The sequence below is a fragment of the Cucurbita pepo genome, chromosome 15 (genome assembly GCF_057944985.1).
Source record: "Cucurbita pepo subsp. pepo isolate OVF chromosome 15, ASM5794498v1, whole genome shotgun sequence".
NCBI classification, from domain to species: domain Eukaryota; kingdom Viridiplantae; phylum Streptophyta; class Magnoliopsida; order Cucurbitales; family Cucurbitaceae; genus Cucurbita; species Cucurbita pepo.
This window is the reverse complement of record NC_141812.1, coordinates 12224585-12239819: the sequence shown is the minus strand read 5'-3', so window position 1 is coordinate 12239819 and position 15235 is coordinate 12224585. Positions and strand designations below refer to the sequence as shown.

Here is a 15235-nt window from a genome sequence, read left to right as displayed (position 1 = left end):
CATATATTCACAAGTGCTTCCTATTGCCTTCAATTTATGGTGACCTTTGCCTCCAAATCTCCTCTCAGATACGATTCAATTTTAAAGCACTTAACCAAAGCATCAAAATCATTTCCTACAAAACAAGCTAATCTCTCATGTTAGATCCAAATGGTACCATTAAACTATTCCTCTTTCCAGAAGAACTGTTCGAAATCCATTTGAGAACCCATGCTTAACATGTTGGAAAAATAAGCTTTCGAAGGATATTACGTTATATCAACTAAAGCTTTTTCAATCCAAAGAAGTTGCTTAAAGTGCGCAGAGATGAAAAAATGGCACTAACATTCTTCAAATTTGAGAAGTTCATTATCCCACTCAGTAATTGAAAAGAATGTATTCCCTACATAACAGCTACTTAACACCATGACTCAGATAAAAAAACAAAGTAACAAATTCCGAAAGGTTGGATGAAAATTGGAAGATTCAAAGAAATGCTAAACTAGTCCGAGGAGAGAGAAGAGAGCATTCTTTTATAACATTTTACAACTGCAATCGAACTATTTCTTCCTTTTTTTCCCCCCTTTTGCATGAAAGTTTTATCCTTCTTATTCCAGAAAAGCCTCTTAATTAACAAAAAAAAAAGTAAATGTTGGATTGAATCCTTTTTATCTGTTGTTGCTCTTATCTTCTTCCATCTTGCCCACAATGCATTAGCTTTTTGTTAAACATGATACTAAAATTTTCAAAGAAGAAATGAAAACCCGCTCATGCTCAAAAGATAAACCGGCTAAGCTTGTAAGCTTGTTTTTCCTCTACTCCAAATGTTCTTCAATCTTCTGCCCGATATCTATGCTCAATTCCTCAAATGTTTTCATATTGAATAATGTCACTTCTGCCCACGCTACTTCAACAATTCATACATTTCTGACAAAATCTTCCTATTTTTTTAATAGAATTTCAAGATCAAATCACTATGATGCTAATTTGATGGGAACAAGAAATCAAAATACAAATTAACAAAATACAGTATACTCCCTGAGCACTTAAAGAGGCCAAAACTCTCCCACAAACTATTCCCAGAAACTGCCTACCCGATTCACGAAATCTCTCTATATATAAATTTTCCAATAACAAACAAAAAGAGAGCGTAATTTAAATTCGATATATAATTTAAACTTTTTAATGAAGACAGCCCAAATTGATATAATAATCAAAGTTCCTATTAAACTTGTAAATTAACCCTAATACATTTATTTTTAAATGTGAATATATTTTGGGTGGTAAATAACTAAAAATTAGAAACACATTTGGAAACCTCCATTCCCACAAACCAAACAGAACCCATACATCCTACGTTCTCAAATATATGAAATCCATTCTATTGCACATCCAAAAAAAAATTCACAGACTCTAACTTTCTACCCAAAAATTTAATCCAACTCAACCAATAAAAAATTTATGTATACTTGTTACTAGCTAAGAAGCATGGGCACACAAATTTGAGTAACACATCCATGTCCAACATGTATTGGACACTTGAACATTTGTTGGGAAGTTATAGGTCACATGTTAGCACATTGATATGTGTTAGATAGTGAATACCAATTTCACAATTATTAGACAAGTATCAACCACTTGACAGGAAATTGATTGACACAGATAGCAAATAAGACAAATAATAAATTTCAAAATATAATATACATCAAACCTTCTTTTTTGCATACAAATGCATAAGCTTATAAACTTCAATTTTCATCAAGTATACAACTTACATATTCGAAAAGTTCTGTATTTATATAAATGTGTCTTTCACGTCCTTGTCCTAGATGTTTAGGAAATGGCATTTCATCATGTCTGTGATTTTATATCCATGCTCATAGGTTACTAGTCCACAAATTATTCAAACAAACCTTACCTTCAACGGAATATCATGACTAATATATATACACACGCACACATGAACAGGTAGCAACCTCTTAGTGCAATCAAAAGGTGCTAGAAAAAGAATGTTATTTTAAATTACCTGTCTTGAAAGGTCAACGTTCTCTCTCTGAATTAACATGTAATCACGTTCATGTCTCTTCAAAACAGCCTGCAAAACAATTATATAAATCCAACAAATAAAATACCAGGGACAAGTTACTGCTAACACATACATACCTTCAATTCTTGAACAGATTTCTCCAAAATTGCCTGTTCAGAAATAGAATGCTGCAATTTTTGGTTTAACAAGGAATATGACTCGATCATTCCCTCATGTTCGGCTGCAAAAAATGTGATAAGTAATCAGGAAATCAAAATGAACAATGTTACATCAGATAACAGAATATCAAGACAAAGGCAAACATATCTAACCTAGATTCCCAGCGAGGACTTAGAGAAAGGTGAACACATATCCAAACTAGATGCTAGATCAAACACTTATTATTTTGTTTTTTTTTTTGTTTTTTTCAGAAAGAAACAGACAAAGATAGACGGCAATTTCCAAAGATTAAACGAAAAAACAAATACAGAAGATCAAAGTGTGATTAATAATGAAAGAGGGGAAATAAAACGTTTGAATCAAGAAATAGAAGGGTAGCTCGCGAATCAAGTTTACGACTAAAATTTCCATTAGATATGTACCTCTTTCCTCTAAAATGACTTCTGCTTTATCCTCTAATTCACATAGCACCTGAGGAAAACAAAATTCCAACTTTCAAAAGTGGGAATAATAATCAACCCAACTAAACTAAGGCCAAGCCTTTCAGAATTTATAAAGAAACATTAGTTAGTATTTAGCATTTGAGAAAGGCAAATCATCGTCTTTCAGAGTGAATTGTTACCAAACGAATTAATAAATAAGCCAAATCTGTCCAACTTTCTAACGACAAACATACAGAAAAAATAATATTCCAACAGGCCAGCAGTTCTTTATTTAGGTAGGCGGAACTTTTATTAAACACCAAAGAACAGCAGAAGGTAGTGAGAAGGTAACAACGGTGGTAAATAGAATCAATTAGTTCAATGGGATGAGATTTCATTATCATTGTTTGATGGAGGTCTGGGAGTTGGTGGTCTTTTGTGTGTGTGTGTGTGTATACACTTTTTTTATTTTTTTTGGAATGCAATCTGGCATGGGCATGGTCACTCTGCTTATAAAATTAGTTTCTTCATTTGTTGAACATCATTGTCAACCCAAATGGTTTCATTTTTTACTACTGGGATACAGCTTGTGGTTCTTCAAAATTCTAGCCAAAAGGAAGCTCAAGGAAGCTGAATTCAAAGAGCTTATGTTACAACTATCATGTTTGTAACACGTATTGATTGGGATGATGCTGAAGTATGGAGGATTGATCCCTCCTGTATGTTTTTGGTTCAATCCTTACATTCGTCCATATCTCTTCTTATATGCATTGTCCCCATCCATTTGTGATATTTGTTGGCAAGAAATGGAGGGTCACAGTTATCCTTTTTTTTCTTTTCTTTTGTCTGCACAATGTTTTTGGCATCATCTATTCCGTATTTTCTATCTGACATAAGGTTTTTGGTTTCGGTTCTTGAGCAAACTTGCTTCAACTTCTAGTTGGTTTCAATATTAAGCTCTAAAGCTCATCTCATACGCGTTCAAGTAGTCTGTTTGATAAATATGCTTTCAAATATCATGTAATGCTTATATGACCTAGTAAAATTTAATTTTGCCACTTTTCTCCTTTATTCGAGGATACCCCTTGCATCCTTGAACATTGTTTGTTTCGTTCTTCTTTTTTTTTTTTTTTTTTTTTTTCCTTTTTTTGGATAAAAACCAAACATTCATTATAAAATAATACCCCAAAAGGCAATAATTTCTTCATCTTTCAACAACCTCCTAAAGACAACATTCCAAAATAAATGATGACTATCCCATAAATCCGAGATTGATCCATTAGAAGATGAACAGATGGCAAATAATTGAGGAACGCAAGGCTTCAAAGGAAAGTCTCCAATCCAAGGATCATAACAAAACAAAATTCGAGTACTGTTCCCCAATTTAAAGGAGCAAATAGATCAAAACACTTCCATAATGGAGAAGGTAACCATAATAAGCAAATAAATCCAAACACTTCCAAATAATCTGTGTTCCCCAAGGTCTTGAATAATGGACAATAATAATTTATTATGGTTTTGGGTCTTTTTTTTTTTTTTTTTTTTTTCAACCATAACGTAATCTAAAACCATAATAAGCATGTGCCATCTATGTGAATACTCTTTGATTTCTTTCTTTCCGTTGACTCCAGAAGAAAGCCCTAATGAGATTTTTCCATGGCAAGCCTTTTGCATTCTTGAAGGAGTGGTATGTTAAGTGCATGTCTAATAAATCCTTTACCTCCTTGAAAAAAGTGAAATGTCATCCGAAATTAGTTTCCAAAATCTCCTCAAACTAATCCACCCCTGAAGTCCTTTACTGATGCAACCAATCTTTTCTCTGAATCAAACAGATGAAACTCTCCTTCCAAACGAAACTAACATGACCATTATTGTGAAACTCCTTAGAAAAAGTAAAGAAATGCTCTTTCAAATGCTACCATTATTGTGACTCCTTTTACCCCCTTATGCACTTGTTAATGTGTCTTTGTTATCTCATGTGTCTGAATGTGGCCTTTTCATAGTCACACCAATTCATAATTTCTAGTTCTTAGGATAACAAAATATAAAAGGAAATGCAATTAAATGATCAAATTGTCAAGGAACTCCTAAATCTAGATGCAATAAGCAAATCTTGAACGGAAGGTAATTATTTAAAAATAGGAATAACATTAAAATGGGCTTTTAGGATCATTGATCTACCCAACAAACTTCTTATCTTCACAAGTTTGAGGCTTCTGCACATGAATCTAAATTGTAGCAGCATAAAAATCACAAGTAACGAAAAAAAACTGAATAAATTGCATGCAAAAGCATACCCTCTGCAGAACTGCCTCAGCTTCTTTCCTTCCCATCTGCTCATGCCGCAAAGCATCAACAGTCTCTTGGTACTTCGCATACATTTTGGCCAACTAGTAAGCAAGAAATAAATAACTTCCACTTTAACAAGAAATAAATCAATAAAGATATAGAATCACATCAAATAGATCAACAAGCCACACATTAAAAATGTAAAAGAAAGCAAGTACCAACAATAAAAACTAAAGTACTCACACTCCAACCATCACGCAACAGTGAAGCCGCTAAAGCTGTCCCAGAAACACCCACAGGTACCCTGGGTTCGAATTTGTGATAGTCATCAACCACATCACTACTTTCCTTCGGATTTATCAAACTATGCCAAAAAAATTCGAAAATATAAATTGGCATCAGTACAAACCACAAAAGGCGAAATACAGAATTACTCAAAGGCAGATTACATAAAATCCCATTAAGAACCATATGCAACCCATCACGCAACAACAAACGAGTCACAGATTTTATGTTTCACAGGAGACCACTTATAAATACATCACCAAACTGAACTTAATTTAGAGACCTTATCGCACAAAACGAGTTTCAGTTCCACTTCTCAGCATTCTCAATATTGAACTTTGCTCCTAATAAGAATTTTTAGTAAGGTTAAAAAGAGTTCTTTTGCTTGGAGTGTTACACATACGAAGAGAAGTCCGCTGAATGGTAGCTGGTAAAGATTACCCTTCATGCAGTTTCTTTAAACCAAAAATGACAATGAAATTAGAAATCATAGTCAAATGAAGGACATAAGATAGGATAGGCATACAGCATGCCAATGCAGCTGCAATATCAAAATATGAGACGATTGAAACGATAGGCACTAATTTAAAAAACAGTGAAGTGAAGCTTCTGTACATGTATGGCTCCCCAGTGAAGCACCCCGTGTGTTGAAGTGAAGTTTTTTTCTTTTTCAGTGAGAAATCAGAACTTTTCATTGATGGCTAAAAAGCTACAACCTCCCAAAGACTACAAAAATCTCTACTAATCCAAAATAGGAGCCTCGATGACGTTTCAGGTTACTTTTTCTTTAATGAATAAACAAAATTTCATCAAGAAAAAATGAAATATTATTCAGACATACAAAAAACCCAAAAAAGGGAGTCAACCTAAATCAAAGGACTCCAACAGTCAAGTAAAATAAGACTAACAATGTCACAGATGCCAACAGAGAAGCATAGAATCTAATAAGGGATTTTAAACACCACCCCAAGACCTCTCTCGATCTCTAAAGATTCTATCACTTTTCTCACCTCAAAAACCCCACAATATAGCACACCCAAGCCTACCAAAAGAAACCCTCTTTCCAAAGCATTTTTAATCTTTTTCTAATTGTTGTGAGAAAAACCATTAGCTCGATGAAATTTAACATCTCCACTTCTGGTTCTTGTTTAACCAAAAAAGAATTAGAAGAATGCAATTTTTCAGCAATACTTAAAGAATCTTTTGTGATCTTGTTGACTAGAAACCAAAGTTTTTTTTCCATTCAAGTTCTTCAATACACATCCCACATTACAAAAGGATATTTTTAGTCCAAATACAATTTAGCTAAATCCTTTAAAACATGCAACTTGTTATCCTAACTCTTGAGTTAGTCTTTTAGCATTTCCCAGAAAATATACAAACCTTTATTAAAGAAACTCACAGGAATTTGAACCAGCTTTCTTCCCTCAGAAGATGGCCAAACAATCCAATAAATGAACCAACCAGAATAAACCTTCACTTTAACAAACCAATTGTACCACTATCATCTCTAATTTGCTTGAGAAAGTTCATAGACACCGGAAGAAGCAAAAGATACACAAGTGAGCCTTCCAACCAGCGCAAATGTGAATGAAAGAGGAATAATCAACTTGTTCTTCGCATCTTGAACAAAAAACACGTCATCTTCAACCAAATGCTAAAGTACTTATGATCAACACATCAGCTACTTTCAGCCATAATACGAGGAAAATGCCAAAATTCAACAAAGGAAAAAATCAAAGCTGAGAATCCTAAGGCCCGCAACCAATCAAAAGTTTATATAACTGATAGATGAAGGCGAAAACAATGACTAAAAAAAAGGCAATGTTGACAAGGAAAGCAGCAACAATGCATGGCTACTAAAGCTAACCCATAGAGAAGAGAGAAAAGCATTCACCAACTAAACCAAAAAATGAGATTGTGAACGAGCACAAATGCTAAAGCTGAAGGACAATGAACAAAGGTGACCGGTCTATGGCAGTCGAACAACGATGAATAAAGACAGATGGCGGTGACACTAGGTTCCACTGATAGCAGCAGAAGCGGATAGGATTGGGTCCATCAGGGAGAAAAGAAAAAAAAAAAGGAAAACCTTTGTGACTACCTTTAGTATGTCACACATATTAGTAGAGAACTTTTATTTCTTGAAAAGCAAAAACAATTGAAGTTAATAACAACAATATAAACGACATTTATTACAGGCTGAGGAGTATAACATACACATCTGGAGCAAAGCTGCTGATGGGACAAAGAGTGAGTTCGTTCTTTTTCCTACTAAGTTCAATCTCTGCTTCACATTTTTCCAGTTTCACTTTCAAATCTGCAGCCACCTATTATCGATAACAAAAAGAATATAGTAACAGATTTCCAGAATATATAAGAAACAATGAAAAGAAATTTCCATATAAGAAATAGAGATCACAAAATATAACCAAAGTAATAGAGGCAGCAGCACAATCGATAATAACCACAAGTTTGATTGACAAAGAAAAGTAACTAACATTTACGAGCACAAACAAACGAAGCAGCGGCAAGCCTCGATGTGATCAACCCCATAAAACAAGTGGCACATGAAAACACAAAAGAGAATGAAAAGAGATGATCCTCATCATCACCAATACTCCCAAGGACAAAACATCCGGATTTTTTATGTGTAAAATCATTTCCACATGATAATCGCTCGAAGGAGAAGAAAAATAGTGGCATTTTAATGAACTGCCCTTCAAGACCCGGTGGATGAAGAACAGTAGTGGCATTTTGACCTTAATTTCGAGACATTTCTTTCAAGTTTTAAGGAAATAAGAAAATCATGAATAATTTTCAGAAGTTGACAAAATTCATTTTTTTGTGTTTTGAATATCTTTGGATTCACTATTAAGGAGCCTGAAAACATAGTTTTATCTTCAAAAAATAGACCAACCCACCGCTTTCCAAATTAATTTTTGGATTCGAGCTAACCAAACATTAAATCACTATTTGTTCTACTCTAAGTTTTTAGAAAACGAGATATTAGTGTTGAATAAGATCCAATTGCTTACAAATTCAAGCTTATGCACAGAACCACAGGTAGCACTCACATCTAACATCAGAAAATTAATGGTAAAGAAAAAATCGATATCTTTTCGTTTTGTAGCATTTTTGTAACTTTTCATTGAGAAATTTGTTTCTTGTACAAAATATAATACAGCAAAACCCCCTTTTTTTAAACTAGAATCGACTTGTCATTGAATAAATAAAAAGGGACTAATGCCCAAAGATACAAACTCTGCAAGTGAGAAAAAAAAAGAACCACACGACATAAAAAGAACAAAAGAAAACATATGACAAACTCATCCAATGAAAGAACACCTAGAAAACAAAACAAAAGAAAATTGAAGGAAAGAGCCAGAATAACCCAACCCAACAGAAAAGGCTGCCCTCAGAAAGCCGAGCCAAAGAGAACTTCATATAGAAAATCCTTCAAAGAAAAAAGAGTCCCAAAACACAAAGAGAGAACCGTGAACATAAACATCAAGCAAACAAGCATGCATCAGAAATTATGTCCTCGCAATTATCCACTATTTCTTAAGGTCTGTCAACAAAAAATTTGAAATGCATTGAATTCCAAATAATATTTACCAGTATGATCTCAAAGAATCAAACTGAAAATTCTCGTCTGCACAAAGAATTTTATAAACAAAGAGAAGAGTGAAAGAGAAACTAGTAAAACCCTCTGGCACTGTGCAAACAGAATATATGTTACACTGAGTCATCATTGTAAAGGAAATAACTGCACAAATTCCTGCTCTATTGCTTTCAATAATAAACGTAAAAGAAGCCTTGGTTAATAAATCCATACCTCTTCCAAACGATTTCTTTCAGATTCTTCCTTTACAAGCTTCTCCTTATAATCACTCTCAACTTGGTTCAAATGTGTCTAGTAGCAATTGCAAAAAAGGATGCAAAATCAGAAAGAAAAGGATACAAACAGAAATTAATAATGACAAAGGATATAACCTTTTCTTTGATAAAAGAAAAGAAACTAATAATGACAAAGGATACGAACTCCCGAGGAGTGAAAAAGGTAAGAAAAATATAAGTACACAGCTTCTTATGAAGAATGAAGAAAAGCAACCCATTTCGTTCAAATAAAACTTGGAGAATAATGATTAACAGTATGAATTGTATGGGAGATACTTATACACTCATAAAGGGATTATCTTACTCTGTAACCATGGATGAAAACATTGAGGTCAATATCGATAACTCTAATTTACAGATATATCTACGGACATTGGATATCAATGGATATTCCAGAAACAAAAACACAGATATCACAGAAATCTATTAAAATTTTGTGAACTAATAAAGCATTCATAAAAAACAAATTGACGTCTTAAACAATCATTTTAAGCATATATAGCATCTTAATAAAGCATTCAAAAAAAATGACAGGTTTTTTGTTTGTTGGAGGTCGATTCATGGTTTTCTTTAAAAGGTTTGAAGTAGCTATCTGTCAACCTTCATTCGCAAGCTATATAAATTTTTCAGACGAAGATATTGAAAAAGCTCTTTGTTCTTTAAATTTTTATTTATGTTCATGGCAAATCTCTATAAGGTTGTATTTGTTATTTGTATTTTTCTTTTTCTTTTTTCTTTTTTGCAGAGTTTGCATCTCTAGAACATTTGTTCATTTTCATTATATCAATGAGAAGTTTCTTTTTGAAAAAACATATATATCATTATCATTATACATAAATATAAGATCGATAGTAAAATAACATATCTTTGAGCATTAGTCTTGTTTTCTTCCATCAATTTAAATTTTTGTTTCTTGTTCAAAAAAGATAGTAAATATTGTGTACGTCAAGAATTGAATAAAACTTTGATTGTGTAGTTAATTAAACATGCAAGCAAATACATCATTAACAACGGTAAGATATTTTTTTAGGTTATAGACAATCATTAATATGTTTTTTTTTTTTTTTTTTTGGTTAATAATTGAACTTTCATTAAGAAAAAAAAAAAAAAATTAGGGGCATACAAAAAAGCATAGGCCCACAAAAGGGAGGCAGCCTATAGAAAAAGGCCTCCACCAACAAAATAAGACCGAGCAAAATGTTACAAAAAGACTAGTCATATATTCCCACAAAGACACATTGAACAAGATACAAGACCAAACCACACATGGAGGCTCTTCAAACTCTCAAAAAAATTTATTGTTTTTTCTCCCCAGCCCCCAAACAATCAGACACATCATAGCTTGCCACAAAAACCTTCCTTAATTCATGAAAAGGAGGTTGGGAGCAGGAATCCTCTGATCTCTATATATTAGCTTCTATGCCTAGCCAAGCTAATACCGAAGTCGTACAAAAATCGACCCCAAATTAAATAAGCAAAGTCACTCTCAAGGACTGTGATCAATACCCTCTACCACTCTTCTACACAAGATGCAAAACAACAGGCCCATCAAGTTGGGAACCCTCCTCAAAACCCTATCCAAGGTGTTAATTCGTTCGTGGTTAGCCACCAAAAAAAAAACCTTCATAGGAATCTTACCCTTCCATGAGGTAAAAGCTGAATCACAAAGGGAGAGTAATTACTTAAACGATGCAAAAATGTTTACACAAGAGCCCTTCAGAAGGACTAGGGTTTCAAAAATTAATATCCCTTCTTCGTAGGCAGCTTGAAAATTCCTAAGCATCGATATACGATCGATAATAAAGGAGAAGTTGAGAAGAAGGTTCTATTTCTTTTGTGATCAGTGAATACCCTTTTCTTTGTTTCTTGGCAAAAAAAAATTATTATCGGCCTAACTCAAAAATTCATGCTAAACTTTTTAAAGGGAGAGAAATCAAGGCATATGTTGGTAGTAAGGAAGGAAGAAAGTTGCAAAAAATCACAAATATCATCAAAATATCACAAATATCGGAACAATATTGGTAAAATATAAATGACTATCTTTTTGATAAAGAGGTAAAATATCGATAAAATAAAATATTCACAAACATCAGTAAAATATTGTGGATATCTTGACCATCAAAGGTAAATAAGAAATATTAGCGAAATATCAACAAGTTAATGGTGACAAATCGCTGATATTCTAAACAAATGCTACCCGCTTGTGTTGTTATCGATCATTCTACTTTACCAATATATAACCGATATAATATTGACAATATTGAAATCTCTATTTGTAACATGAACCGTTTTATTTCCTTTAAAAAATGGAAAAGGGAAACAAATCATAAATTTTGGTGTAAAAATTTGACATGTAGAAGCTAACCTCCAAGGCTTTTATGACACCCTCGAGTTCTGTTGCCTTCTTAGACCACTCCTCAGAACTTTCTTTGTAAAGTTCAACAAGCTTATTGACCTACAAAGACAATTAACAATGCGATGTCAGGATCACTATTTACTCTCTTTGCCTTCAAGTTACTCCTCCTATAAGAGCAAATTAGAAAGAATTGGCATATAATAAAACATTAATTACAAAATACATAATAAAAAATTAGTTTGACATATTTCCATATGAAATCAATTGGAAGAAATACAGACTCAAATCCACCTATAAAGCATTAGTAGTTAATACACAAGTAAAATATTGAACCTCACAAGTTGCTAGCCTATGCAGGTTGACAAGGCAACTATGCACATAATGCTATCATTGAATAGAGAGCATCTTATCCACTATGTAAATTCCCTACGTAAATAGACACGGCTCTGATGATCAAATAATTAGCTTCATCCAAGCACCATAATTATTAAGTCACATGTTAGAGAACCATCTGACTAAAATCATACAAATCCTTGTTCTCCTGAAACCTAAAAAAGGAAAAGGGGAAGGTTTCAGGAATTTTTCCTTTGCTCCCAAAATCCTATTGAATTTCACTACACAAGGTGCACTCTAAAAGTGTCTTCAAAAATTAAATAAATATATAAGAAATACTCCATATCCTCGTAAACAATTGTTCATCATGGACATAATGCAAATGTCATTCCACATGTCACTGTAAACTCAAAAATAATTTTTGTCGAGTAAAACATTGAGTTAGAGATTGCTAAAAATTGCACCAGGACCTAAGTACACTGAAAAGGTTTCACAAAATGCTATTTTCCCTCTCTTCTCCTTCTCTCCCCTAACCCTGTTCACCATCATTCAACCTTTACCCCGTTCGTTTTCTAAAGCCTTCATCTAATTATCAGTTATTTTAGTTCTTTTTTATTCATGTTTTCTGTTCTCTACAACAATTAATTTTGTAGATTCATTTGAAGAAGTGAAACAAATACAACAAAAAGCATTTATATTATTTGGTTTATATAAAAATATAACCAAGCACTTAAAGAACGCTTTGATCTAAAGGATCGACTTGATCCAATTTCTCTAGATCATATTGATAAAGAGTAATGAATGGCCGGTTGGAACTCTCAGAGAAGAACATAATGATGATGAAGTTGATACTTAGTTTTTATGATGATGACCTCACATGAGGAGTTGTATCCCGTGCTAATGGTGTTAGAGAACTCATAAAGTACACTAGATGTATAGGAAAGTCAACTGCAACAGACACCACTTTAAGAGTTCAAAAACCAACTATAAAGGTGGTTAGTGATGAAGACGACAACGATGAGGAGGAATAAGGAACAGGAACTTAGAGGAGGGGAATGGCCAAGGAGGAGCACTAGATGATACCTTAGATTTAGATGGGGGTGAGGATAATTGTTTTGACATTTGATGATGTTTACTTCAATTTTTTGTTCATTTTAAAAGTGGATTATTAGTATTAGTCTTAAATTTTTAACATTCAATGTGACTATATTTATATAAATTTATGCTCGTCATATATTATTAATTTATTTATCCATTTCATCTTGCTTCACTCTAGCATCACCTTTTTGTCACCTTGAGGCGATCAAGGGACTTGAGGTGCACCTTGCACATTGAAAACCCTATATTGTATGCAAATAAAAAGAAATGCGAATTTGCTAAGGATTGTGTGGAATACTTGGGGCATTGGGTCTCTATAAATAGTGTTGAAGTTGAAGAAGAGAAGTTTGAGCAATGATTCAGTGGCCAATACCAAGAATCTAAATAAAATGAGGGGGTTCTTAAGGTTGACCGACAATTATAAGAGGCTTATTCTTGGTTATGGTTTGGTGGAAGCTCTTTACTCGTTTGTTAAAAAATGATTCCTTGCCTGGAGGGTAGAAGCGACGAGGAACTTCGAAAAACTAAAATAAGCTATGATGACTCTTACCCGTCCTCGCATTACCGAAGCTTACTTTACCCTTACCCTTTATAATTGAGACAGATGCCTCCCAAACGAGAACTGAGATAGTTTTGTCATAATAGCAGTGTCTACCTATTGCTTTTTCAATGGAACATTATCAGCAAAGGCACAGTTAAAATAAAAATATGAGCAGGAATTGATGTCCATTGTGTTGTCAGTGCAATGTTGGCAACACAAACTCTTGAGACCATAATTTATTGCGAGAACAGATCAACGCCCTTAACATTTTTTTGCTTGAACAGAACGGGATTCTACCCGAATATCATAGCGGTTTAGAAAGTTAATAGGCAATGGTTTCGAAATAATACCAGCTTAGATTGTCGAACAAGGCAGCTGACTCACTTTCATGTTTACCATCCTTGATAAAGTTGAGCTACTGGATGTGGCTATGGGTGCAAAGAGAACTTCCTTTCTCCCATTGATGTAGGATCCCACCAAATCCACCCCCTTTGGGGCCAGCGTCCTTACTGGCACACTAGCCTCCTCGCTGGCACATCGCCCAGTGTCTGGCTCAAGCCCACTGCTAGCAGACATTGTCCTCTTTGGGCTTTCTCTTTCGAGCTTCCCCTCAAGGCTTTAAAACGCATTTGCTAGGGAAAGGTTTCTACACCCTTATAAAGGGTGTTTCGTTCTCCCCCCAACCGAAGTGGGACATCACAATGGGTGAGGATATGTAATCGTCTTGGGGGTTGTGTGGGAGAGGTAGGCACTTTGTGAGCTAAGTTTTGGGGAGAGCTTGTCTACGCACTCAAAGGACCTTGTTTAGGGTTCTTATCTCTTGATTGCTCTTTTTGGGGTTTGTTATTATTGCTCTTATCAAATACATTATCACCAATATTGAAGCACACTCAATATTACAGCGTTTAATATTCACATTCGTGTTAGGTGTCTATTTCTGAGTTATTTTCACACGTCATTGAGTTAGATACCTAACATTATCTTTCTTTAATAAGAACATAATTGATGAGGAGGCTTGTTCAAGATTATTGGCTTCTACAGAACATTAGAGTATTATTGAAGATAAACGCCCAAAGGATAATTCTCAGCCAATATCTTTTAATGGTATTATCAGAAAAAGTCATCAATGAATCTTCTTTCCCTAAATACATTTCTAATAATGATTCTAAAATTGAATCAGACTTAAGATTTAAGTTTGGATAGGGTAGAATTAGATCTTCATGATCAATTGGATGATGTTTTAATCAAAGTTTCATATGCAGAAGAGTTTAACCTTTTATTTCAGCCCCACTTCAGCAAGATCTTTCCACCAAGGAAGTGATAGGGAAACAATCAACCGTTCATACATATGCTTTGAATCTTTATTTCTTCAATTCCATGTAAATTATTGTCTCTTATTAAGATCAGTGGTCTTCAATTACGTGAAATTCAATCAAAAAGACTTAATTTCTTAGTAATTATCATTTGTCCACAAATGCATGAAGATTGAGGAATTTCCCAAAAAGATTCAATGTGAAGAACTCCTTCGCTCAAAATTTCACTTCAACCAAATAAATTTGTGAAAATGATTCATTTGAAATGTGATTTTCTTATGCACCTATTGTGATTTTCCTTGGCGTAATAGTGGAGACTTCAAAATTGCAGGTTGGGTTTTTGAGGGAATTCCAATTGGAAGACCAACCAAATGAATGTGAATGTTCAACAACATCATTGATGAAACAGGTCTAATGGAAACTCCTCTTTCTAGTGGTAAATGCTCTTGGTCAAGGCTCCACAAAAGATTTTGTTGATACTGACTTAGAAGTAAGTACGACCAGCAATGATCA

General features: G+C 33.9%; 1 protein-coding gene and 1 pseudogene across 4 annotated transcripts in view; one reads left to right on the top strand and one right to left on the bottom strand.

Annotated features, from left to right (window-relative positions):
• NUA (nuclear pore anchor) overlaps nucleotides 1-15235 on the bottom strand; it is a 42650-nt gene that overhangs the window by 23568 nt on the left and 3847 nt on the right. For all 4 annotated transcript variants that reach the window (XM_023655665.2, XM_023655666.2, XM_023655667.2 and 1 more), the window contains exons 7-14: nucleotides 11447-11536; nucleotides 9020-9097; nucleotides 7402-7511; nucleotides 5140-5260; nucleotides 4905-4997; nucleotides 2608-2656; nucleotides 2143-2246; nucleotides 2006-2074 (exon numbers count right to left, since the gene is read on the bottom strand). In XM_023655665.2, the coding sequence (XP_023511433.2) occupies nucleotides 2006-2074; nucleotides 2143-2246; nucleotides 2608-2656; nucleotides 4905-4997; nucleotides 5140-5260; nucleotides 7402-7511; nucleotides 9020-9097; nucleotides 11447-11536 (714 nt within the window). The remainder of the gene's footprint in view (nucleotides 1-2005; nucleotides 2075-2142; nucleotides 2247-2607; nucleotides 2657-4904; nucleotides 4998-5139; nucleotides 5261-7401; nucleotides 7512-9019; nucleotides 9098-11446; nucleotides 11537-15235) is intronic.
• Nucleotides 11789-13467, top strand: LOC147789361 (uncharacterized; annotated as a pseudogene).